This window comes from Homarus americanus, unplaced genomic scaffold, assembly GCF_018991925.1.
Source record: "Homarus americanus isolate GMGI-L3 unplaced genomic scaffold, GMGI_Hamer_2.0 scaffold1024, whole genome shotgun sequence".
Lineage (NCBI taxonomy): Eukaryota > Metazoa > Arthropoda > Malacostraca > Decapoda > Nephropidae > Homarus > Homarus americanus.
In genome coordinates this window covers 7684196-7712110 of record NW_024715228.1, presented here as the reverse complement: position 1 = coordinate 7712110, position 27915 = coordinate 7684196, and the positions used below count along the sequence as shown (strand labels likewise).

Sequence of the window (27915 nt, the reverse complement as noted above, 5' to 3'; positions counted from 1 at the left end):
CGACCTTTCGGATTATCCGTCGGCCCCTTCCCCCCATATGTGGTCGGTTAATCGAGGTTTTACTGTATTCATTACTTGAAAACTTCTTTAGTATTATTAAATCTCTATTCAGGGTCTTCTTTGACTTGTAAACAAACTTCACTACGCACCCATTGTCATTTCTTTAGCTTTCACAGACGCCTCACTTGCTTCAGCAATTGAAGAACTATAGCACTATCCTGCAAGGCCTCAACTGTAGTAACGGGATCCATGGCAAACCTTGTCTAGACGCTTTGTTGTTGTTTTCGTTGAGTTGGGCAGACGTCCCAACAAAACATCCCAGTGTGACGCAAATGTTTCTTTGTTTTGCTGGCCGGACAGTGTTTGCCCAACATGTTGGGAGGAAAAGTGCCCATTGTGCCGCCACTTTTACTGCCAGTATTATTATTCGCCAAACCTGCACCTTTGTCATTCTTGCTTTCACCTTTCTTACTGCACCATGTATGAAAATATTAAATACTGTAACCAAGGTGACTCCACAGATCTGACAAATTACATTTCACTGGGAAAATTTTTTCATTTACTGCATAAAATTTCACTGCTTCCCACATCAATTTTCTATTTATCTACAATCAGGTTTCTAAACTTTGGGACAGAGATAATTCACAAGAGAATAAAAAGTTAGATTTATTGGATTAATTATAAACCACTATCAAAGAATGCCAGATATCTGTATACAGTATCCACTTTTCCATATTAAATTATATAAAGAGCCAATAACTTTGTCTGCATTGCAATATGATAACGATAAATAAACCTTAAATTTTAAGAAAATAACAAAATACTGTACTATTGTTTATAAACATATTTAAATCTCAAATTTAGTCCTTGAAATTTTATGAACAGGAAATAAACAAATTGTCCCCACACATATGCTCCCTTATTGGAAAGCCATGGTAAACAAAAGTTTCTCAAAAACATGAGAAGCACCACTAAGAAAAAGTCTTGAAAAAATGAATCTGTCAAAAGATGCAACTGACTGGTGCAGCCAGTTACTTCCAAACAAAAGTTCCAAGAAATAATTTGAATAAAAATAACCTCCGAGAAGATACATTTAAAAAAATAAAACTTAAAGCTTCATCCATATGAAAATGGGTGCAGAAACATTAAATAAATGACTAGTATTAAGGCTTATGTTAGGTTTTATTCTGTTTGACGAGAGATTCTAGATCAGGGGTACAAACAAGCCGGTGTCCTACGTGCCCCAGAACAGTCATAGAACCACTTTTATTTTCTTCATCAACCTCTACACTTACTACATCCTGAAAATAAATTCAAAGAAATAATTTTTAAGTACAGTACTTAATTAACAATAAAATGTAAATTACACTAAAGGGAGGTGACCATTCACACTAGGTTGTGCCTTTTATATAGATGTGACCTTGACTTTTGACCCTGAAAACCTAGCTCTCGGAGCTGTCACATTCTTGTAACCACTGTTTCACACGAGCGTGAAACCATTGAACCTAAAGTATTTGGTAGCACCAGCAGTCACTCAGAATTCTTTTATGAAATTATTTGGTGGGTGAATGTTTGGCATGCAGAATAATTGATATATAGGCTGCATGGCAACACATCAATGTGGAAAGACTAGAATTTAAGGGGCCTTTATTTTGGAAGATGTGGTGACCACACCTGAGTCTGGCGAGATGTAGAGGTCTCCCATTTCTCCAAGGAGAATAGTATCTGAGATGAGGACATCTTGTCAAGTTGTTCAGTATTGTATTACATTTGGTGAGAGCCTTTTGCTGGAGGAGGTAGAAAAGTTGTGTTTGTGAATGATTTTGAAGTCTGCTGACTGTTGTGCTGAAAACCTGGACATAAGTATCTATCAGTAAAAATTACCTATGTTCTATTGGATAAACAGGGATTTACTACAACGAGTCTCGGCTTAAAATTCCAAGTTAGGTTCCTAGAACCCTGTATTGCTGAATGTTCTGACTAAACTAACACCTGCAATGATATAAAAGGAGAGGAATTTTACTAAATGAGAAACTAAGAACCTTACATTCTTACAGTTTAAATATCCAAACAATTAAGCTCTTTTTGTTTATCTCCAACACCTCTATGTAAGAAGCTTCATATGTGAAGACGAACCATGACCCTTTATTGTAATAAAGATAAGAAAATGTCAGTGAAAAACTATAAAAATAAACAATTACTGAAACCAGGTGAAAACATTACAGTGGTCCCTCCATTAACGAGCACAATTGGTTTCACAGAGTCACTCGTTCACTGAATATTATTTCAATGGGATATTGGGTAATTGGTTCCAACTCACAGAATTCCCTTTAAATTAATTAATAGGTACATAAAAAGTACTGCATACCAGTAATAGAATTAACAAAACATTAAATATAAACAAAATACTGTACTGTACAGTATACTGTACAATAATAAATAAAAAACAATAAAATATTCTAACACTTACTTTGAAGTGTGTATGTAGAATGTTGCTGGTTGAGTTGAAAGGTGGAGGAGGGGAATTGGAAGTGGGGGGTGGAGAAGGGAAAAGAGAAGCATTTTAATGCTTCTTGGAAGGCAAATCACCTTCCACAATAATGTCAGAAACCTCTGGGGTGACAGATTCTCTTTACATGAAAATCCTTTGTCCTCCTTTTTGGAGAGGAAGACCGAAGGGATCTTCTTACTCACGCTGCCTTTTAGAGAAGAAGCTGTCAAGTGTTTGTTGTGTGGCACTTCTCCTCCTGCTGATTAACTGCTTCTTGAAGGAGACCACTTTGTCCTCCATGGCACAAAACATAGGTTCTGTTGTTTCCACATCAGGGTGCCTTGAAGCCAATTTTCTAAACATCTCCCAGTAGTGAATGACATCTTTTAAGTCTGAAGTAGACATATGGTCATCACTCACCCTTTCCTCCTCACCACTGTCTGTTTCAATCATCTCATCCAGTTGTTTCAAATCTTCAGGAGGAAGCTTGTGACTGACCAATGGACACAATATCTTTGTCCAATTCTGCTTATTTCTGAAATCCCTCTAAATCATGGACTGCTGATGGCTACAGTGCTCTCCATGCAGAATTCAGGCATTGAGCAGACTTCTTGCCATGCTGACACGATCAATTTTACAACCTCCAGGATGTTGTACTGCGTCTTCCAGAACTGTGCCAGTGATAGATCAGGATCAGTGGCAGTTGCCTGATGACACTTTCTAAACATCTACTTCATATACAGCATCTTGAAGTTGCTGATGACATTTTGGTCCGTTGGCTGCATAATTGATGTAGTGTTGGGAGAAAAAAAAAACTTTAACAAAGTCAAATTGGGCCTCCAAAGTGTTGGGAAGATCAGGGTCATGACCAGGGGTATTATCCATAAGGAGAAGAGCCTTTAAAGGAAGTTTATTGGTGGTGAGGTAATTCTTCACAGAAAGGCACTGCCCATTCATTAAAGAGCTGCCCAGTCACGCATGCCTTGCGATTCGACTTCCAATAAACTCCAAGTTGTCCTCTGATCACCTTTTGTTGCTTGAACACCCTGGGTTCTCAGTGGTATATGAGCATAGGCTTCAGTCTGGAATCCCCTGAAGCATTGGCACCAAGCAATAGAGTGAGACGGTCCTTCATGGGTTTATGCCCCGGTAAAGTAGCTTCGTCTCTGGTGATGAATGTCCTTTTGGGCATTTTCTTCCAGAACAGCCCGGTTTCATCTACATTAAAAACTTGCTGTGGTAGATAATCCTCTTCACCCACCAGTTTCTTGAAATCTGCTAAAAAAATTTCAGCTCCTCCTTTATCTGCACTTGCAGCTTCACCATGCCTAACATTATAAATGCCAGTTCTTCTCTTAAACTTATCGAGCCAGCCCTTGCTGGCCTTAAAATCTTCAAACACAGTTTCAGAACAACTAGGTTGATCTTCCTTCAAATGTTCATAAATATCCCTGGCTCTTTCACAAATGAATTCAGTAGAAATGGATTCGCCTTTCATTTATTTTTCTTTAACCCAAATAAGAAGTAACCTCTCCGTTTCTGCAATCAGCGATCTACCTTTAAACATTCTGGGAGATTTATCTCTCACTTTCACCGATTTAAATTTGTTTTTCTGTGCAATAATTGTAGACACAGTCGATGATGACATGCCATATTCTTTACAGAGTGCATTGGTTCCAATGCCTTCTTCGCATTTCTTATAATTTATTGTTAAACTTGAATCGAAATCGCCTTCCAAGATTTCTTCAGACCCATGCTTGTTAATTTCACCAATAAAATTTTAAGTTAACAACAATTTATTTAACCAATTCTAGATTTTTTTTTTATTTAAACCAACACTGCACTGTATATTATCAGTATGTTAACTAAATTTCAAAATGACCAATAATTTTAATGTAAAAATGCAAAAATATTCAAGAGCACAACTTTCTCGATGTTTACTCCACTGAAAACAAATGTAAACAGAGAACCGAATATTGGCGGATGAGTCGATCAGCTGATGCGAGCACCAAATCGTGTTTCTCATTAGGCTGCCGTTAATAGAACTGAAAGACCTTACGGGAAGTACTCGTTAACTGAAATCTCATAAATTGAACCACTTGTTAATGGAGGGTCCACTGTATTCTCATTCAATCTTTCTGAAATCAACTAAATCTCCCTCTGTTCAAAGACTTTTGGAGGAAACCAGACCGGCAGAAACTCAATCGCCTGCTCGCCGATGGTGAATGGAGAATCCTTTGGTTGAGTTAAATTTTACATTTACTAGCTCGCTGGACACAATTTTATATTTACTAGTGTGCCAGACACATGGTAATTTTGCCACATTCGAAAATTAAAGTGTCTAATATTGTAAAGTACAGTACACTTACTTTGAGGTGTGTATGTAGAAGGTTGCTGCTTGATGATGATGATGGGAATTAGAAGTGGGGGTGGAGGAGAAGGGAGAAGAGAAAGAAGTGGGGATGGAGGAGAAATCACCTTTCAGGGGACCCATGCTTGATGCAGTAATTTCACCAATAAAATTTTAAGTTCACTAGGTGTAGTTCAAGATTATTTTACTTAAATCAACACTGCACTGTGCTATATATTATCAATATGTTAACTAAATTTTAGAATGACCAATAATTTTAATGTAAAAATGCAAAAATATTCAAGATACCAACAAAATCGATGTTCACTCCACTGTTAACAAAGCCAAACTGACGCCTGGTGGCTGAGTCAAGCGGCTGATGGGCGCACAAAAAACTAGTTCCCTGTACTGCATACATTATCAATATGTTAATTAAATTTAACAATTACTAATAATTTTAATATAAAAATTGCAAAAATATTAAAGAGCAAACTTTCTTGATATTTACTCCACTGGAAACGAATGTAAACATAGAACAGATTACTGAATTGGCAGACTAACCGATCAGCTGATCCTCACAACAAAACATGTTTTTCGTAAGGATTTCGTTAATCAAAGTTTAGTTCGTTAACCGAGGGACCACTGTATGTATGTATGTATATATATATATATATATATATATATATATATATATATATATATATATAGTAACCCGGGATGTTTAGATTAAGATCTTTACACATGATTTTATCAAGATTTATCTTATCCACGTTTTCATTGTGGATATATATATATATATATATATATATATATATATATATATATATATATATATATATATATATATATATATATATATATATATATATATATATATATATATATATATATATATATATGGGTATATATAATTTTACAATGAAAATATTATCTCATAAGCAAATGTATTTACAAATTACTATACCCATTCCTATATCAATAATAATTATGAGTGGGTACATTCACTGCAGCCACCTGTATACATTTTGTCTAACAACTTTCATCCAATCACTTCGAATGTGAGATATTTGTGCAACGTAAACCCATAATTTGGAAAATATTTTGGGCTAGTAAAAATTTGTGGGCTATTGGTATTTGAAAATTTACAAGTCCAATGGGCTAGTGGAAAATTTATAGATTCAGCAGGCCTGGGAAATCTAAGATAATTGTCAATATGTACTGTAATGAGATACTGTATGAAGAAAAATATTGGTGATTTCTACTGCATATTTTCACCTCAGCTACAAAAATATACAAAACCTTTTACTTACTTGTAAAAATCCCACTTGAGTCCCTTTGTTAACAGTAAGTTTGTGGTCTCCAAGCCATAATTCTGTTCTGCCAGATTTATATATCTTTAGAGTTCCAATCTGTCCTTCTGGTAAAGTATTTAGTGTACAGTACTGACGACTGGACCTCTTCTCTTCGTCTTCATCTAGTTCCTTTAAAAGTACAAAGAATATTTTTGTTCAAGAATATTTACTACAGTATATTATACAGTATTTAACTTAACTCTAATTTTCCCTCTAAAATTTAAACCGTAAACTTATATACAATAAGTGCATTTCTGGGCTGAAAAAATTCACAATAATCTTACTAAGTTGTTAGGAGCTGTCTGGCTTTGTTGCTGTGCTGTATTTTGCGATCGAGTACCACTGGATTCTTGCTTAATTTCTGGTGGATGACTGGGAAGAGAGTTTGGCAGCTAGAATAAAAAAAACATAATATTAGAAGACATGAAAATTTTTCTCTTAATTAACTGAAGGACAAATAATCTTGAATTACACCTAGTGAACTTAAAATTTTATTGGTGAAATGACGGCATCAAGCATGGGGTGACTTCTCTTCCACCCCAATGCCTTCTCTTCTCCCTTCTCCTCCACTCCCATTCTAATTCCCATCATCATCATCATCATCATCAACCAGGAGCCTTCTACATGCACACCTCAAAGTAAGTGTACTTTACTGCATTTATTTTTAGTTTGTATGTAATTTTCGGTGAGCTGGAACCAATTACCCAAAATCCCATTGAAACAATGGTTTCGGTTAACAAAAGACCTTCTGGAACGAATTGTGTTCATTAACCGAGGGACCACTGTACTGCAATTATGTTAAATAAGTGTTAAAATGACTAAAAATTTTAATATAAAACTTGGAAAATTATTGAATAGTACAACCTTCTTGACATTTACTCAAATGTGAACGAATTTAAGCCCTAGAACCGATTACTGTATTGGCGGACTAATATTCCAGCTGGTGAGCAAGCGAAAACATGTTGACATGATTTCTTAAAAGTTTCGTTAACCGAATTGAAGATTCTTATGGAGGGTAATTCGTTAACCGAGGCGTTCTTTAACCGAGGGATCACTGTACTGTCAACATTGAACTAAAGCGGTTTTGGAACCTTTCGTGTTTTTGCATTGCTTTGTGTGTTTGCCCTTGCAGTATGGCCCCTAGATGCAGAGGTGCTGCTAGTGGTGGTAGCACACCCAAGAAAAGTAGAAAAGTGATGACATTAGACAAGAAAATAAAGATTTTAGATTGGTCATGTGATGGAGTGCTAGTAGCAACACTTGCCTGTGAGAACCCCAGCCATCAACATCATCTGCCGATCTGAAGCCGATGATCCATCAGCTTAAGAAATAAATGTCATTCCAGTTTCATCATCATCAAAGTCTTCATCAATCACTGTCATCAGAAGGCCTCACAACACCTACAGTTATATTGTCATCATAGTTACACTACAATCATCTAATATTTTTAATTTTTCAATGGTATCTTAGTTCTATTATCATCATATTTGTACTTTATGTAAATGTTTAAAAATTATGCATTTCATGTGATAAGAGACCATATGCAGCCACAATCCCGCCACCCCATTTTTCCCATAAGAAGTTAAGTTTGCCCAACATGCAGTTTTCAAGGAACCTAACCCCCGCGTATGGCAAGGGTTTACTGTATACATTAGTACATATATAGGTTCTTCCCTCTTGTCAGCCTTAGGCCCCTCACAACCTTAAATCAGCCCTGGTTACCCAACATTGCTAAAGGTGACAGCTGCGTGATACCTCATGGGGTGAATCCCGGCTGGAGTTCAGGTGATGTGGGTCAGGAGGTGATGTGAGTGTGAGTTTACCTGTGACCTTACCCAACCCACAGACTCTACTCTGATTATCTCATCCCTGGGGATGGCTTGTCAAACCTGCCACTAAGGTATGGAACGTGACAGCTACGGTCAGAAGGTGGTGGGTCATGCAGATTAACACTGACAATGATATCACATTACCGACATGTCAATTGTTTGATCGATGCATATGATACCTTTACATCGGTCAGAGGTTTTTGAGCGATGCAAGTGCATCGGTTACATCAGCCTGGATCCGGCCCCGATAATGAACCTATATACCTGACATTACTTGTATTTTCATAAATTATGATTTTAACTTAAAGCCCATTGTCTACGTAAATACAGTAGAACGTCGATTTAACGCGATTCAATTTAAGATTATTGATTTAAAGCGACACCCACAATTAAGGACATTGGTTTAATTTAAAGCGAATCTTTCCTATTTTGCATGAGTCAATCTGGCGCATCATATTTTAAAATTTGTGCCAAATGTTTCTCTGGGCACGCTACACTGTCCTAAGGGCAAAGCTGTGGTGTACATGTACTCAAAATAATGTACTAAATGATTACTAAAATTTTTGTCTAGTGCAACTTTAGCATGATTATATTCAAATTACCGTATATACTCGTCTATAACCCCCCTTCGTATATAGGTCGACCCCGATTTTTTGACCAAGAAATCGTTAATTTATGATATTCCTCGTTTATAGGTCGACCCAAGTTTTTGAGGGTAAAGGAACAACAAAACCTTCAGAAAAACACTACATCCTATAAACTTGTTTACCATTTATTATTACGACACTTTACACTGAAACGCGGGTAGTTTCAACAAAAATATTGTATATTTCCATTCAGGTATTTATTCAAGTCAATTAGGAGGGAATATTATTGTAATACAATAGTTTTTTAACTGAAAACCATTCGAAAAGCGATTACGGTAACATGTTTTGAACGAAAGAAAGCAAAAGTCATTGTTTTCGACACAATTTTATCCCACTTTCCACTGTAATACGTACGTCATTTCAGCAAAAAATATTACATTTCCGTGAATGTATTATATCAACCACAGTATAAATAGAATATCACTAATTTAACAGTATTTTAACTGAAAACTATTAAAAAAACGAGTAACATATCTTGAACATCGGAAGGTTTGGTAAAGTCTTTTGTTTTCATCATGTAGTTTATCCTAATTTACATTGAAATACATCATGTTTCGGCAAAACTACTATTTATTTCTGAGAATATGGAAATGTAATATTTTTGCTGAAATGACGTACGTATTATAGTGGAAAGTGGGATAAAATCATGACAAAAACAATTACTTTCGCTTTCTTTCGTTGAAAGGATGTTACCGTAATTGCTTTTCGAATGGTTTTCAGTTAAAAACTGTTGTATTACAATAATATTCTATCCTAATTCACTTGGGATGTAACAGTTTTTTAACTGAAAACGATTCGAAAAACACGTGTACCGTCTAGCTGATACGGTAGAGCCCTGGTCGCGGAGGCTTTGTTTGCATCGGCCCTTCTTAAGCAGCTTTTAATTTTAGCGTACGTTGAAATTGTGTTTACCGGTATATTCTTATTTTCTTGCTTCTTATTTTCCAGAAATATGACAAGTTTGTATATAATACAATGTTACAGTACTTTTAATTTACAAGTATTCATTTTTAAAAATACAGAAGACACCAAACAATTACCAGTACTACGGTTATTTGCGTGACTCTCCTGCCAAAAAAGACCAAACAGCTGGTACTCTCTCCCTCAGCCCTACCAAAAATAGCCCAACGACATCTTTCTTGTTTATTCTCTTCCAATTTCTCACTTTCACTGGTATTTTTTACTTCATATTGCCTACATCAGATAAACTACAGTAATTGAGGTTAGACACTGTTATAAATTTGATTACCGGGTCCTGGCAGGTGCCGTTAGAACCACCTGATCCTACCAACAGTGTTGCAAGTCAGACAGCATTTTTTTAATCATCCATGTGCACGAGAAAGGATGGATGGATGAAGGTGGCATACAAATATGGCTTAAAAAAGTCTGGAACTTTAGACCAGGGGGACTGCGCAAAGAAAAAAGTCTTTTTGTGTGGGATATGTTTCGGTCACATCTTGTTGACAGTGTTACTGCTGGGATTAGGAAGGAAAACACTGATACAGCTGTGATTCCTGGTGGATTAACAAGTCTTGTCCAACCACTGGATGTTTCCATAAACAAACCATTTAAAGATGCGGTAAGAGTGAAGTGGAACAACTGGATGATAGAAGGCGATAAGACATACACAAAGGGAGGCAACATCCAAGCTCCATCACTAGCAACATTATGTGAATGGATTGTAGAGGCCTGGGATGCAATCAGACCAGAAATTGTGGTGAAATCTTTTAAGAAATGTGGGATTTCGAATGCTCTTGATGGAACAGAAGACGACTTGTTCTGGGATTATGAGGCTAATGAGAGTGTGAATGAGGATGAAGATATTGATGATCCTATGGCTGATGATAGTGTTGATCCATATGACGATGCTGTTCAAGGAGAGGACTGGGAGGAGCTGTTTGGTGCTGCAGATGATAAGGAAAATGATTTTGATGGATTTTAATGAAAATATTCAGAAATATGGTATCGTAGTATTTATTCAAGTCAATTAGGATAGAATATTATTGTAATACAACAGTTTTTTAACTGAAAACCATTCGAAAAGCGATTACGGTAAAATCTTTTGAACGACGAAAGAAAGTGAGTCATTGTTTTCGTCACAATTTTATCCCACTTTCCACTGTAATACGTACGTCATTTCAGCAAAAATATTACATTTCCATATTTATTTCTGAGAATATATTCATTCAGGCACAGTTAAGGTAAAATATACTTGTGATGTAATATTTTAATGAAAATATTTATAAATAAGGTATCGTATTTTTCTTTTGTTTCAAATTTAATTAACAACGATTGATGTTTCAAATTTAATTAACAAAAATTTATGTATCTATAAATAAAATTTTAAAAAAGAATACTTTATGTTTTACATACTCCTGTGCATACCATACCATGCATTTGGCTACTTTGGGCTTGCTATGATGACGCAAGAGATCTGCCCTGGCAACTGTACCGACACTCACAGCGGGCGGTGCGTTGGTGCGTCGTTTCCATTGTTTACTGGTAGTTACTGGTAAATATTTTTCAACCTAACGAAACTATTACCCGTATAGAGGTCGACCCCAACTTTTTGCCAAAAAATTTGGTCTTAAGAACTCGTGCTATACACGGGTATATACGGTAATCACTATCTTATAAGAATTTCCAGCAATGTACATTATATTCTCCCTGATCACTTCTGTGACGTTTTATAAACAACAAACAAAAACTCAATCTAAAAAACATAAATAAACAAATAAATACTTCACCAGACCTTCCGCCCCAACTGTCAAATGTGTCACTTCCCCCCCCCCACCCCCCCATCTTCCCAGCCAGGGTTGGGTGGTCATAGGCTTACAGTTTTTATCTTATATAATAACATAGACTAAGTTAGGAGAATATAATTTGCATTGCTAGAATCCTTGCGAGACAGCGAATAATTTGAATATAAACGTCATACACTTTGCACAAGAGATAAAAATTTTAGACCTTTGTAATAAAATTAATTATAACATGTCAGTTCAGTGACATTTTATAAGAGAAAAACTTAGTTACTCTTAAGGACAAATAAATAAATAAGCACTAGACCTTGGCATCAGCTATCAAACATATTTCCTCACCTCCCCCCCCATCTTCTCATCAGCTGATTGCTAGTAAACAGACCATTTCATGTCCCATAATTTTAGCTGTGTTGATATATGAGTGTTTGTTTTAACATAATACTGTACTACAAAAAACAATGTTTTGTTTATTCTAGGAGATGGGCTGAGGGGCACCTGGGTAGACTCAGTCTTTTTAGTATTTTGTGTTTCTCTCAAGTACCAAACTAAATTATTCCATTGAAACACCACTTCAATTTAGTGCGAATTCGGTTTAAAGCGACCTCTCCTGGAACGTATCTCGTGTTATATCGACGTTCTACTGTAGTAAAAAAGGTTATGAACACATTTTATGCATAAACCATAATGTGTGTCATACATTAGTTTTTCATAAAATCAGAACAGGATTCATCCTACAGTAACTAGATTTGTTTTTTACTGTCATAATCATACATAAAATATCTTATCATCTTTGAAGAAACTATGTGATTATGCATGTGTGGCCCCAAACCCACTCATCCACACCCACATACAGTACAGTACAGTACTCCCTCTTTATCGACGGGGGTTACGTTCTGTAGACGGCCGTCGATAAAGAAACCGTCGATACCGTGATGGTTACGTAATTTTTCTAACTATTATTAGCATATGTTGAATAAATGTACCTTTAAGCATTAATGCGTTTCCTTTACACATAACCTTAAATAATAGTGTATAAATAATAATATAATAAGTGGACAAAAATACTAGCAAACTTACGATTTCATTTATTGAAGTGAACATCGGTCCTTACAGTAAACAATACAGTGTACAGTATATACAAGTCACGCCACTAGTGCCGCCTAGCGGCGAAAGTACAAACAAGGCCCGCAGAGTTCAAATAAAGCCAAAATAAAAATCCGTCTAAATAATCCGTCGATAATCGAAACCGTCGATAAAAAATCCGTCGATAAAGAGGGAGTACTATACAGGCAAAAATTAATTTACATGACTTACCTGAAAAAACATGAAGTCTTCATGCTTTCCAGCTAAAAGTTGGGCAACAGAAAGTTCTGGAGCTTTTTCTTTAGCTGGTAAACCTCCCTTCACTGTGACTTTTCTTACTGCCAACTGCAAAAAAAAAGCAGATTGAGAATGAAGTACTGAATGACATAAAGAAACTATGGCGCTAATAGACATGGATAAGGAGCGATTACTTTACACACACACAATGAATAGGAGAAGGAAAGACGTGGGCTTGTGGGAGATGTGGGAGGGAGGGGGTATGATTAGTGAGCGAGAATACGTCTCTACAAGATGGCCGCACCAGCTGACTCCTGAAGTGTGAAATTTAAATTTTTGCCCAGAACCCAAATTTGCTTAAGCGGGGTAAGCTTTCATATCCTGAAATACTGTAATGGCGCCAATTTAGGAAATTCCTATAAGCGAATATTCGTTTCTTGGGGGATAACTGTACGTATTCGGTTATAAAACAAGTTCTGGCACCATGGACGAGTGTGTTGTTTTGAAAATCAATCACTTATGGAGTTCATCAGCAAAACATAGATGTTACAATTGTGTAGCTACTAACCAAACTGGAGTTATCACTGATAGTACACTATTACACAAAGCTTGCACTATTTTATACGACTAGTTTGGCAGGTATTAAAATCTCCCAACCAAAGACCATATGCATATTGGGTCTGAGGATTCATAGGATGGTCTACAGTTGTGGTATGAAGGCAAGTGAGCAATCATTTGCAAAGAAAAGGATCATTAGCATCTGACCCAATGAATGGTCAGATGAACAACCTAAGACACTAATGTTGGCATTAGAAAAAACTGTGACCAAACCTTTACATTCTTGGTTTCCAGTGTAATATCTTTGATAGCATTGTCTACTGCAGTCATGTCCTCAGTGGACTCTGCTGGTTCACATTTTACTGTGAAAAGAAAAGAAAAAAATCAGCCATATACTGTACTTCACAGACATACACAGGATGACTTATATTTCAATTCTCTTCAAGTCAGGGACACAAGGGCACAACAAAAGAGGAAAATGTTTCAGTACAATATTGCTGAAAACAAGAAGACTAAGGAAAAAATTAACAAAATACAGTGAACCCTCACTTTACGCAGTCAATTGAACCCACGGAGGCCCGCGTAAAGCGAGAAACGCGTAAAGTGAACAACATAACATATGGGATTAAATGAAATAGAGACCAGCTGACCCCCAAACTCCACTTTTTCCGACACAATACCTATGTTGTAGTAAAAATAACATCTTAATTTTATGATGGTACATGCACACAATTAATACTTAAGAGAAATACAGTCGCCAGGTTAATGTCCATTCAAATAATGGACTCAAATTCCCCGCCCCCCCCCTTCTTCCCAGCTCACTAGCTCCTACCTCTCTGAGAAATGTTTGGGTGAAAACACTAGATTTTAACGTTTAGTAATAAATAATACCTCAGACTAAAGTTAGGATAATATAATTGACATTTCTGGATTCCTTGCAGGTCAGGGAATATTTTGAATGTAAACTTCATATATTTTGCACAAAAGATAAAATATTTGCTTTGTGTAAACCAATTTATTGCATTAGATCTAAAATTTGTATGTCTAATGAAAAATCTATGATGTTTATATTCAAAATGATCATCAAATTGTAAGAATTCCAGCAATGTAAATTATATTCTGGCCGGGTAATTTGTATGAATTTTATGAGCTAAAACAAATATCTTCAGTTAATAAAAAAAAAAAAATAATCTTCACGACACTATCTGTCAATCAAAGTACCCCACCTTGCCTCCCCCCTCTTCCAACCTCGCCAGATGGTCGGTCGGTCGGTCCCTCCCTCCCCCCACCAACCGTCCCTACCAGAGAAATATGTGGGAGAAACCAGAATATTTACCTTTTTAGTAATAAATAATACCTCAGACTAAAGTTAGGATAATATAATTGACATTGCTGGATTCCTTGTAAGACCAGGAATATTTTGAATATAAATGTCATATATTTTGTACAAAAGATCACATATTTACTCAGAGTAAACAAAATACTTAAAGTAGATCTAAAATTTGTATGTCTAATGCAAAATCTATGATGTTTATATATTCAAAATGATCATCAAATTGTAAGAATTCCAGCAATGTAAATTATATTCTGGCCCGGTAATTTGTATGAATTTTATTAGCTAAAACAAATATCTTCAATAAATAAACAAAATATACTTACCGAAATACTATCTGTCAATCAAAATACCCCACCTCCCCCCCTCTTCCCACCTGCTCCCTGGGTCCCTCCCTACCCCTCACCCCCACCTTCCCTCCCTACCAGAGAAATGATCGGGTTATAACAGTATATTTACATTTTTAGTAATAAATAATACCTCAGACTAAAGTTAGGATAATATAATTGACATTGCTGGATTCCTTGCAAGACCAGGAATATTTTGAATATACACTTCATATATTTTGCACAAAAGATAACATATTTGCTCTGAGTAAACAAAATACTTGCATTAGATCTAAAATTTGTATGTCTAATGCAAAATCTATGATGCTTATATTCAAAATGATCATCAAATTGTAAGAATTCCAGCAATGTAAATTATATTCTGGCCGGAAAATTTGTATGAATTTTATGACCTAAATAAAAAAATTATACTTCACCCGCGTATATGAGTAGATGCACCGCGTAAAGTGGGAATTCCGGTTCTGGCAGGGCACCGCGTAAATGTAAAAACGCGTAAAGTTAAGCGAGGGTTCACTGTACAGTAAAATGCAAGAGGAACAAGAATTTCAACCTCATCAAATAAAAAGTTCTAGCAGGTCCTGTGTGACTCAGAAAAAAAAGACAGCCAGGTAAATCTCCTAGAAATTTGGCAAATGAATATACAAAATAATTAAAGTCTTTCTCTGTGATGGAAATCAAGAGAAGTAATGAAAATGAAATGTTTATATCTGAGAATTGCAGATACAAGGCCATTCCTTCATGTAGTAATATGTATTACAAACCTTCAATGCCTTCTGATAAATTTGGAGACATTTTTGGCTTTACTTCTGTTGTATCTTTTCCGTCTTCTTCCTTAAATACCAGTCCAGTGTCCACCATTGGTAATTGTACAGGAAACAAGTCACCATCATTATCTCGCCCGATGACGTCTTCCAGGTCATCAATAAAGTCATCCCGCAAGATCTCCTTTAATTTTTGGTCTTCATGTTCCTGCAAATATAAAAGCTACCCTGTTAATACCTTAGTCTAGTTGACTGAACAAATCTGCTAACTGTAGCATTATGCTATTAGTGACAAAGTACAGGTTACTTTATATTATTCTCCTTCATTGGAATAAACAAGAACAATCAGTAAAGAGACCAAAATTATAAAAACATGAACTAAGTTTCATATCAGGAATTGACCAGCACAAAAATACAATGAATGATCTGTAAATAAGCCTTTTATATTTACCTTCTGCTTTGTGAGTTAATTATTTAACAGATTTTTTTTGTTTGTGTATGCATGCAGCAGGACAGATGCATGTTGTGCTAAAAAAAAACTCCCTAAAACTAAAATTTGATTTCCAAGAAAGAGAGTAAACAAGAAATTTAAGTATGTACAGTAGAGTAATTTGAAGACAGGTGCATGTTTGCTGAATCCTAAGTAATATTATAAACTTACCTTATCGATGTTGTTAACAGTGTCCAGATTAAGGACAGGCTTGTGTATGAAGCCAGGTTCCCCAGACTTCCCTGCACCACTACCACCTCCTCCAACTCCATAGCCACCCATCATCCCACGTCTTTGAGGAGCTGCTGCAATTCCTAAAATGTGTTGAAAAGGAGTGTGACTTCTAAAACTTGATACTGTATAAGTTACTTAATGTAGAGGTGAGATTCTTGTAGACTAAACACTAGAAATCTAAATTTTCATTCAATGATGTCTTACATATTTGTGATCTACAGATAAAATGGTACTAGAAAATCAAAGGTAACATTTTTCCCCATGACACATTTATTCTTTATGTGTGGCTAACAGACTAAGGGTAAAGAAAATCTGACTTGTTTCAAACTGTACCTTCACCGAAGAGGGAACCTGTAGTCTGGACATACTCTCTTCCACGACCTCTTCCTCTACCTCCCTCCTTTTTATCACGTTCACGATTACGCTTTGGTCCTTTATCTGAGCGAGAGTCTCTGTAACAAAGATAACTTCTTTGAATACAGTTCTGTACTACACCAATATAAATTACATTAAAAAGAATACACATTTTATGATTTTTTTTAATGATTCATAACTGTCATGTTTTGAGACAGCAAATTTTAAAAAGACTTTATCTTTTTGTTGAACATCTAGGCCTAGGGACATGAAATGCAAAATTAATAAGTCTAAATACTATGAAAATGCCTGTTAACTTGACTGCAAGGGCCTAAGGTCTGCCATACAATTCTCATAAGTACTGTATACAGAACAATACTAAACTAATTATGGAATTTATGTCATCTTATTTGTTTGTATCCACATACACTGCACTAAAATGCCAAGTTTTGTCAAAGTTCACTTCTACTTGTTTCAAGTTAACACGTTCAAAAGATGCCCAGATGTTAACAATGTTAACTTCAAACTTTCTCTTCATAATTTAACAAAATCAAATCATTTTTGAGACATTTTCTTAACATTACACTTTTGAACTACAGTACAGTCCCTAAAATTGTTTCATAAAACTGGCCCAATCACTGAATAATGTCTGTGACAGATCCTTTCTTCATATTTTTCTCTAATATCACACCTACCAAGGTTCATCAAAACTGGTAAGCCTCTTTTTGAGATATAGTACTGTGCTCACAGACTTATAAGTTTTATGTTAAAACAAAGTACTGTAAGTTTAATCAACTCTATTTTTCAAACCAATAGGATCCTCCCAATCAGTGCACTTGAAAATTATATTGATAAATCTACTTACAATACTTTCTCATTTTTTCCTCTTCGAACAGGTATATTTGGTGAGAATGTTTTGCGAGTCCTCGTCATAAGGGAGGGTTTTACGGGAGTAGCAGAGGATGACGCAGATAGAGTGAGATCTCGTGGGCCACGGAAAGAAGGTAGACGAGCAGACATGCTACTGCTTGATCCAGGAGTAGTACTAGAACCAATAAGGTTCAATTCACTGGCTCTACCTATTCCCGGTCTTTTTGCAAAGGGATTCTTCACCTCCCCATTCTGTTCTGCCATCTGCAAAGGAAAAGTAAAATTATTTTCTTGTCTTAGAAAAAATTTACACACAGATATCCCTTGAGATACAGTACAAGAATTCGCTTATACAAATTTCCTAAATTTACACCCCGCTTATATGAATTTGGGTCCCTGCAAAAATTCAAATCATGCACCCCGAGGAGTCAGCTGGGGTGGCCACATCCCCCTTAAACTCTCCTTACCAGAAGTTATGTTACGGTTATCTATCAACTCGTAATTTCAGGTACATACCAGTAAACAAAAATTTTTCTTATTTTTTTCATTCAGTTACATACTAATAACGGTTTACACCAGCGCTCTCTGTTTACATCATGTGATCAGTTGAATCGCGTGGTTTCTGTCAATTACTCCGTGATTTTCGCTATTTTCTCCAATTTTGTTGTTACGATGAATACAGAAAGACAAGGTAAGAAGAATGTTTCCAAGAAGCGTTCTGGTGATCGAATTGCCGGTGGTGAACGTAAAAGAGGTTTACAAGAACGCAACTATCGCGTTGCAGCCCGCGCCATCCTAGCGACCACCCGGGCTGTTAATGTGTGCTTTTTTTGGGTGGTGCTACCACCTGTCGAGTCAAGATAAGGGCCTCTACCTCTACTAGTGCTGGTGGGACAGACCCACCTAAGCGGCCAAATAAGGAAAAGAAGAAGCGGGGATATCATAAGGGAATTAAGTTTGCCAGGTACTCGATGCAGGATAAGCAACGTGTGATTAAATTACTTGAGGAAGGCCTAAAAACTAGTTTCCAGAAAGCACAATCAAGTCAATAAAGGCAGAATTTGTATAATTTGGAGGTTATAAATTTGAAAATCAGAGGCTGATGTTGAGTGGCCAGTCTATATTGTTATTTTTCCCATTACCTGTAGTTTATGTATTTGCATTTGAAGAATTTGAATTTGGAGCAAATTTTCCAGTCTATATTACTCGTGAAATACAAGATCTTACTATAAAGGTACTCCTCGACTTACGACCGCCGCAGTCGTACAAAAAATAAAAGTTCAAATTACGTATTTTCGAGTCCCGACGTAAGTGACTGCGCTGTGTACTGACAAATTTTTTTTTTAATTCCCTTTAAAATTGGCAGGCGTAAAAGTGAGAGTTCTCGTGGTGCTGAGAAGAAAAAGAGACACCCAGAAATTTATGTAAATCTATCCAAAAATACAGTTGACAAAATTATTCGTTATTAAAATGTACAGTACTATGTACTAAAAATTTTATCTCTTCTGCAAAATATATGACATTTATATTAAAATTAATCACTAATTCACTATCTTATAAGAATTCCAGCAATGTAAATTATATTTTCTCCGGTCACTTCTATGACATTTTATAAGCAAAAAACAAAAACTCAATCTAAAGGACATAAATAAACAAATAAATACTTCACTAGACCTTCCGCACCAACTCTCACCTCCCCCTCCAGGGTTTGGTAAGTCTCTCCTCGACTTATGATGGGGTTCCGTCCCGATGACCAGGTCGTAAGTCGTATTGGTCGTAAGTCGAAAAGGCGAAAATAATACAGTATAGAAATTCTAAAATGGGTGTCCCTTTTTCTTCTCAGCACCACGAGAACTCTCACTTTTACGCTTGCCAGCCATTTTAAAGGGAATTACAAACAAAAATTTTGTCAGTACAGAGCACGATCACTTATGTCAGGACTCAAAAATACGTAATGTGAAAAATATTTTATACAATCATGGCCGTCGTATGTCCGGGTTGTCGTAAGTCGAATATGTTGTACGTCGAGGAGAGACTGTATTATAAAGGTGCTTACTAAAGCCTAAGGAAGGAAGTATATTCCTTCAACACATCATCAATATTATTTACACAATATCTGGCCAGTATGGGGAGGATCATCGTGTCTCCGTCAGGGGGTCGTGGAGTGGTGGTCCAATAAGTGTCATGGAAGCATTGTGTGTGGGACATCTCAGGAGATAGTGGACAAGGGTGCGACTGTCGGGTCTTCTGCATAATGCACAAGAGCGTTGCTCAGGGGATGCGGGGATACCAATCTCCCAAGTCATACCCAAAGATGATACAGGCAGCAATCATGTCCCTTTTCCGCAACCGTTTCCCATAGACATACGAGAGGTCAGGAAGTTTATGGAGGACATTGTACCAGGTGGGCGGGGAGTCCAGGGGGCTGGCTGCTTCCCGAGCTTTTCTCTGTTTGCGGTGAATTTGGGTCGTAAGCTGTAAAAGTGTTCGAGGAACAACGTAGTCAGGTGTGACCTTGTTACAGCAAATCTTGGCAAGGCCATCTGCTGCCTCATTCCCCATGATATCGACATGACTGGGTATCCATAGGAATGTCACAGGACGGCCTGCATCCTGAAGTGTGGATGTTAACCCTCGTATTTGGAGGATGGGGTCCTTATTTTCCCCTGATCCAAATGCAATCCCGTCGAGAGCAGACCTGGAATCGCAGTAGACAAGCAAGGGGCAGAAACCAATAGCTTCTTCCTCAGCGAGAAGGGCAGCAAGGAGGGCTATCAGTTCAGCCTGAGTGTAGGATGCCCCGTCAGAAACTCTTGAGAGTTTGATAGGCTCAGGGGCATCAGGAGGGGAGATGGAGACACCAGCCCCGGCCCTAACTGTAGCGGGGTCAACAGAGCCATCAGTGTAGAGAACGACCCTACCTGGGGACCAGTGGGCGATCCTGGAGAGGTGGCATTTGCAGAGAATAACAGGGTTCATGTGGGCTTTTGGGAGCGGTCCACCGAGGGCAATCACTTCAGGTTGAAAGTCCAGCGAGGGAGGAGACTAACCAACAGCAGGGGTGACAACAATATCAGGCAGGAGGTCGTGTTCCTGAAGGGCTTGGATGAGTGACCCTCGCCACTGTCTTCTAGATGGAGGTCGGCCTCGGACAGCAGAGTCAAGTTGGCTTAGAAATAGTTGCCCCGAGGATCTCGTAGAATGGAAACGGTAGTTTTTAGGTAAAACTCCTGGGCACGATCCTGTAAGGGGGAAAGACCAAGCTTGGTATATAGAGAAGTAGAGTGTGTCCACTGAGGGGCCCCAAGGCTGATACAAACAGCTTTCCTCTGGATAACTTCGAGACGGTTGACAGCAGTACGACTAATGTTGACGAGGGCAGGGGCGGCGTAGTCGACACAGGAACGGACAAAGGACTTGTACATGATGAGAAGTACAGGAATGGTGGCACCAAGGGAAACCCTGCACATGGTAGAGAGGGGAGCGAGACCCCGAAAGCCTATGTCTAGAAGATAGCGGACTTCAGGGATCTGACAACGTGTGCGAGTTACATACACACCTAGGTATTTTGTCTCATTAACCCAGTGCAAGGGCATTCTTGATAAGAGAAGGGGAGGGGGGGGGAGGTACAACACGACCGTGCCACTTTGCTTTTGTTTTAGCAGTTGAAAGAAGGAAACCAAGTAAATCACACTCTCTGGAGACCAGATCAAGGGCTTCCTGCATGCTGAGGTAGTCAGGGGCTTGGAGGAGGACATCATCGGCATATCCTGAGTGGACAACTTCTGTCGGCCACGGGAGAGATGCAATGGAGTGCATGAGTTTTAAACAAGGTGGGACTCAAGACTCCACCTTGAGGGGTGCCGAGGTTCATTTCTTGAACAGGAGATATAAAGCCTTCAACACGAACCCGGGCCTGACGTCCAGTGAGGTAAGAGGCGATCCATCGAAGAAGTCTCCCTTTAACCCCTAACAGCGCAAGTTCAGCTAAAATGAGGGCAGGCCGAACTGTATCAAAGGCTCCCTTGATATCAAGGAAGACGGAGTTGCGGGCAGTCTGATTGCAGTAAAGGGAAGCAATGGAGTGTGCTGTGTTGCGATGTTGTATGAAACCAATCAGGGAGTTGTAGAAGCTGCCTATGGTGTGAACTGTGAAGACGACGACAATGGAGTATCCTCTCCATCATCTTGCAAACACAGGAGGTAAGACTAATGGGTCAATATTTCCCAGGATCTCCCGGCTTAGGGATGGGGATAATAGTGGCATATTTCCAGTTAGACGGGAGAACCCCATGTTCATAAGATATATTGTAGAGAGCAAGCAAGGGGCCATTAGGAATATTAGTACAGGTGCTGAGGACGGAGTAGGTTATCTGATCATCCCCAAGAGAGGTGTCTTTTATAGAGCGACGAGTACTGTCAAGCTCGAACTGTGTGATGGGATGATCAGTGAGGGCAGGGGAGGTAAGAGCAGCATGAACAACAGGCTTAGACGCATTGATGCGAGCCTGCACTGCCTCCTGCATCGGATCTGGAAGTGCCTCAAGGGAGGAAGCTCGTGCCCAGTCCTCCATTAAAGAGCAGGCAAGGGAGGAAGGGTCAGGGTGGGGAGGAGACCTCCATCAAGTACTCCGTATAGCATTAATCCAATTCCATAAATAGGAGGGCGATGACTGGAACGATAGAGGCCCCGTGAAGGATAACCAGTCCGCCTGAGTTGCAAAGGAGCACCAGTTTTTTAAGTCTTCCCAGTCCTCTGGAGAGCGAGACCTCCGTATGACAGAGTGGAGATCACGGGTTACCTGCCGGAGAAGTCTCATGGCAGGGATACGATACCAGTAGTTGGTGGCACTTCTGGGGTGACGGGGAGGGCGTGGAGGGGCAGCGCGATTGACAGTCATACACGGCATCAACAAAATCAGCATTGTAAGAGTCAAGGGACTGGGGGACAACATAGGAATCCGCCCAGGTAGAAAGGAATTGGGTAAAGGAAGGAACAGCATCTTGTGCGAGACGAAGGCGAGGGGATCGATAAGGAGCTGATGTAGGGGCAGAGAAGGAGAGCCCGAGATGGGTAGTAACGGCAAGATGGTCACTATACAGAGCAGGCTCGCCGCAGACGGTAAGATGAAAGGGGGTATGACCGTTCAATAGTAAGCCAACATCAAGGAAACTATGGGGGAGGCGAGTAGGATCGCCAGGTCAAAGAAAGCGAACATCATCATCCCCATTAAGAAACTGTGAGAGATGTGATCCGTTAAGGGTACATGGAGTGGGATGATCTGGAGTAAGAGTGGGATGGCGGGCATTAAAGTCGCCAAAAACAATAGTGGGAACCCCATCATAGAGGTCGTGAAGAACCTGGGGGTCCAGAGAATTACCCTTGAAATGAACATTGACTACACGAGTAAGGGAGACAGAAAGTAATTAAGACAGAGGTCCATGTGAGTCAGGTGAAGGGAGACGAACAGATGGAATGGTGTGACGCACAAGGATGAGGAGGCCATGAGCCTACCCATGGTACCGAGGCAGGGTGTAATCAGTATAGCCAAAGAGGTGGAGTGGAGTAACATCGTCTGTGATGGTTTCCTGAAGTAGAGCAACATCTACTTGATGGGAGAGCACAAACTGGGCGAGGTCTGTCCGGCGAGGGCTAAGTCCCTGGATGTTCCATTGTAAGAAGAGGACGGAACGGCCTTCGGTGTGAGATGAAGGGTCGGTGGGGATAGACAGGGTTCCAGAGGAGGTACCAAATTCTGTTGAGGATATTGGAGAGGGAGGAGTGGAAGAGCGAGGGATGGATCCTCCATCTTGGGAGAAAGGAGGCGGCGGGTCACCAGGGCTTGCAAAGTGCACCCCTGTTGGGTCGGGGTGTCCAGAATGAGTTGTTGTTGCCTCTGCAATGTCGCAATTGTCTCCACAAACGAGTTGAGTTGGGCAGAGAGAAGGTTGATTTGCTTGGAGAGGCGATCCAGATGGAGAGTGAGTTTCCATAGAACCAACTTGGTGTACCTGTGCAGGAGCTGGAGGTGGCGGCGAGGATTGGCGAGGGCCCGACTGGGCAGGTGGTGGTGGTAACGACGGAGAGGGACGGTGAGGGTACGGGTGAGCAAGAGGTGGTGGTGCTGGTGAGAGACAGCTGGGGTACGGGTGAGCAAGAGGTGGTGGTTACGATGTGGTAGGGCCGGCAATGACCTTGTTCCAAGAACGGTAGGGAGAGGGAGGGAGGGGAGAAAGGATGGGTGGTAGGGGAGAGGAGATCAATGGGAAATCCTTGGTGGATGGAAGAGGCAGTGGTGGATAGGGGTGAGGTTTGGTTGACAGGGTCTTCGTCAGAGATGAGGGCGGTGGAACAAGGTAAGTCTTCCAGGCCTGGTGACTGCCATGGCAGTTGACACACCGTGGAACAACTGGGATTTTGTTCTGAATTTTTCATTTGCATTCCACTGTGTCGTGAGGACCTGCACATAAACTGCAGGCGACCATCCTCGTGCACTCCCAGGTGCGGTGTTTCCACGATTGGCAATGACCACAGATTTTCGGGGTTCCGATAAATCGGTCGAGAGGACAGTTGTGAATAGGTCTTACATTCACCTTTGGGGAAAGGGAGCCCACCCACCAGTCGATGAGTTCGTTGGATGGACGTTTGGAGACAGGGTTGATGCGGCGCTCCATGTCCAGTAGTTGTGGGAGAAGAGGGCGAAGATCGTCGATAGGGATCTCCCAGGGTACGTGGCGAACCATTGCCTTGGTATGAGTTTTTGGGGTGATGATGGTGAACTTCAGCATCATCTCCCCCTGGGGAGCAGGAAAGCCCACTTGAGTGAGCAGGCGTACCGTCTCGTCCATTTGTGTGGTGACTATTACGGCTGTAGGACCTCGGCAGAGGCGAAGTGTTGAATCCTGAAGTGGAGAGCAGTGATGGAAGAACCAGGTCGTCCGTGTGCTCAGAAGCGAGTCCCGAGGAAAGGCGAGACGACGAAGGCGCGAAGGGGTAGGGAGACGAAGGGAATCCCATATGTCCATCATCAGCGGAGGGTCGGTCATTGAGCCACATGTAAGCTCACTTAGAGACCCCGACGACAGAAGGAGGCCACCCTCTACAGCTCCAGACGGGGTGTGCGGGGGAGCCGTAGCCCCTACTGGAGACCCTGACTTGTGAGGTTTCTGCTTCTTAGACTTGTCTTCAAGAAGAAAGTCATCAGCATCACTGTCACCTACTACCGCCGTCTCCAACAAACGGGAGCGTTTAACGGCGGGCATAAGGCACGTTGGCAACACTGCAGTCAGGTAGATAGTTTGGCTTGTTTGAGGTGGAGTGGTAAAGACGTCACTGCTACGTCACACTTCACATTGCGCAAACTTGAAAATCTTCGACCAGAGGGACCGGGTGGTAGGACCAGATGTTTTTATCAAACAAAAATGACAAAGTCCATACCCCCTCCCCCCCGAAAAAAAAAAATAGATGCCACTGTGCACAGACTGGGATTACCTGTAGTAGACTTGCTGAATTCGTCAGAAATACACCTTTTAAGGAACAGTCTCTTACAGCCTTTGTTGACACTCACGGCACGCATGCGCATTCATCTATCAATATTCATATTTCACAACTGGGTCGAGAACAGCCCAAGTTTCTCATGCCTCACTCCTAACTTGCCATTGTTATGTGTGCCAACAATATTATGAATGAAATTTTGTTATGCAGGTGCATGTCATGTCAAAATTCGTAAAAATTTCCTTCCATGCTCGTGTGCTGTGAGTCTCGAGTGTTGTGGTGGTAAGTCTGCGTCCGATCGCCCAGCCATACCTCAACCCTGGCCTCGGCGAACACACAGCCAAGGGAGTGTCGAAACTTTGGATTGTGACTGTACACACAATCCCACATACATAATGAGCAGCAAAAAAAAAAAATAAAATAAATATATAAATAAAATAAAAAAATATCATAAGGTCAAAAACATTAAGGGAATAAACATTTCTTTGCACGTGAGACAAGGGAGGTAGCGTTGCAGGTCAGCAGAGGCGGCTGGACTGGTTGCTATGGCGAAGTTTGAGGGTGGCCACATGTGAAATATTTATTAAAAGTTTTTAATGTGTTAGTCAGTACAGTAAATTACAGTACAGGTAGTTGTGTATTATTTATCATTAGTTAGGTAGTTTTCTTTATTGCTTCTGAACGGATTTCACGTTTTGAAAAGAATATGAAAATAAAGAATTTGAATATTTGTGTATTACAATCAGCTAATTTTAAGAGGCTGGTGGAAATTACATCAGGTTATGTACATTTTTTTTGTAACTTACTTGGTATTTTCAGTGATCTAATATTTAATCAGGCATAAAATCATGAGCACATTTGTTGAAATTCAGCGAGACTGGGACTTTTCCTTAGTATCAGATACTGCTACTCTACTTTATATAATTTATCGTTCATAAAATGAATCAGTAATGGTGGAGCAGACGATGAGCACCAGTAGGGCTTTATGGAATTGCACCAAATTTTCAGATGTTGTTTGGATGAACAGTACAGTAAGTACTTAGAAAATTGAAATGACAATACACAAAACCAATTAGATCCTGACCCACCTTCTTTACCTGTGCATTGTCGTTTCGATATTCTTACATACTATCATAAGTAAATAATAATAATAAACTCGCCCAATGAGATCGTCATTGGTTTCTTGATAAGTAAACAAAGACCGCAGATACTCCCATAGAGCAGATGATGTAAATCAAAGCATGGTTGGCACAGGAGATCCTACAGTACGTCGCTATAATTATGGTAAATAATTTCATGCTCACCAATCATGCAGAGACGTGAAAGTACTGCCAAATGATCAGTGTTCGTAGTAAGTTTACTCCGTTATTTCCCTCTTTCATGCCCTGTCCACTAACATGTAAAGACATTTCGGTTACTACTGAGTATCATTCGCAGAACTGTGGAAAATATGCACGAAATATATAAATGTGTATGGGTGCTATCTGTCGGCTCCACCTTTACCAGTGAGTCACAAAAACCTACCAATCTTAGGTAATTATTGACAACTAACCCGCTGTCGATTTTTTATATAAAAAGATTTTTAAAATGCCCCATTTTCACCATATTTTATAGTGGACACTATCGTAGTTTGGGCAAATGTGTTAAAAAGTGAATATTTCTAAATTAAACCTAACCTACCCTTAGTTGATAAGAAAACAAGCAGCAGAAGCATTGGTATAAGACCTCATCAATCTCGCCAAAGTGGTAATATTGCAAATAAACAGCAACCACAGAATTCCGGAAATTCACTACAGTAAATCTATAGAACTATTTTTTCTATAATAATTTTCTCATATTACATTAGGTTAGGTTAGGGTAGGTAACACATTTTTTATCAGATTCTTTGGTTGCTGTAATCTGCAATTTTACCGCCAAAGTAACTTACCTAACTTTCTAGCCATGAGGCTCCACCCTCAAGACCCGACGGCATATTAAACACAAAGAAATTTGAACTTTGAGCAAATAATATTGTTGGTAATAGAAAACAAATTTCTTTGATTTGTCTAAACTACTGATTCCAAAACTTATAATCCTAAAGTTTGCTGGATGACCGAAATGATAATACCCAAATTCATTCAAAACTCATCAAAAACCAACCAACAAGATTTCTGTATTTTCATTATTAATGCTACTATAATTACAGTGTAGGCTGGGGTTATTTTTAATAAATTTCCTGCTCCTCAGCAAGTGATTCTGGTAGTCAAGGAACACAAACCTATTTTTGAAGCTGCCAATTATTCGAAAAATTAACCGCATCAAGGTTCATTTGACCACAAGGTTCTGGAAAAACTTAGATACTTTACTGTATTTCAAATCTATCATATTTACAGAGAAGTTACCGGGGTACTCTGAGGTTTTCCTCCAGTAATATTGAAGAGGCCTTGACCAGTAGCGGGGTTACTGTATATTAGTTATTTTCCTAATTACACCTAAGAATAAGAATTTGGCTAGCTTCTTGACTATTACTTTAGTGAATATTTAAGATAAGATTAGAGGCAGGGGATCATTAACCTTGTTTTGTGTGGTGTAGCAGGGGAGACCACTGGCCGGGGTGCACTATTGTTTACATCCTCACACCACACACATGACACCCATATTGTCAGCATGATAACTATCTTAATAAAACACTATTAATATATTATATGATAATATGAATTAAATAGGAATAAATTAATCAATAATA

The 27915-nt window shown here is 39.2% G+C and overlaps 1 protein-coding gene across 4 annotated transcripts; it reads right to left on the bottom strand.

Annotated features, from left to right (window-relative positions):
* Window positions 1-25: 25 nt before the first annotated feature.
* Window positions 26-27826, bottom strand: LOC121856514 (DNA-directed RNA polymerase III subunit RPC4-like). Of its 4 annotated transcripts, none has more exons than XM_042352131.1 (10): window positions 27744-27826; window positions 17691-17959; window positions 16805-16923; window positions 16409-16551; window positions 15748-15955; window positions 13580-13668; window positions 12743-12856; window positions 6478-6585; window positions 6152-6322; window positions 26-471 (listed from the first exon to the last, which is right to left on the bottom strand). In XM_042352131.1, exons 2-10 carry the CDS (start codon window positions 17957-17959, stop codon window positions 469-471), a joined length of 1224 nt encoding a protein of 407 aa, XP_042208065.1. In that variant the 5' UTR covers window positions 27744-27826; the 3' UTR covers window positions 26-468. The 4 variants fall into 4 exon arrangements, with proteins under 4 accessions (XP_042208065.1, XP_042208058.1, XP_042208045.1 ...); XM_042352124.1 differs by lacking the exon at window positions 26-471 and adding an exon at window positions 650-1301; XM_042352111.1 differs by lacking the exon at window positions 26-471 and adding an exon at window positions 1270-1853.
* Between the last annotated feature and the right edge of the window lie 89 nt (window positions 27827-27915).

Bases quoted from the DNA above. Each gene is read 5' to 3' on its own strand.
- LOC121856514 (XM_042352111.1), bottom strand. From the start codon at position 17,959: ATGGCAGAACAGAATGGGGAGGTGAAGAATCCCTTTGCAAAAAGACCG. The intron at 16,924-17,690 runs GTAAGTAGATTT...TCTTTGTTACAG, and splicing joins GGAAAAAATGAGAAAGTATT to AGACTCTCGCTCAGATAAAG. The intron at 16,552-16,804 runs GTACAGTTTGAA...AACACATTTTAG, and splicing joins AGGTTCCCTCTTCGGTGAAG to GAATTGCAGCAGCTCCTCAA.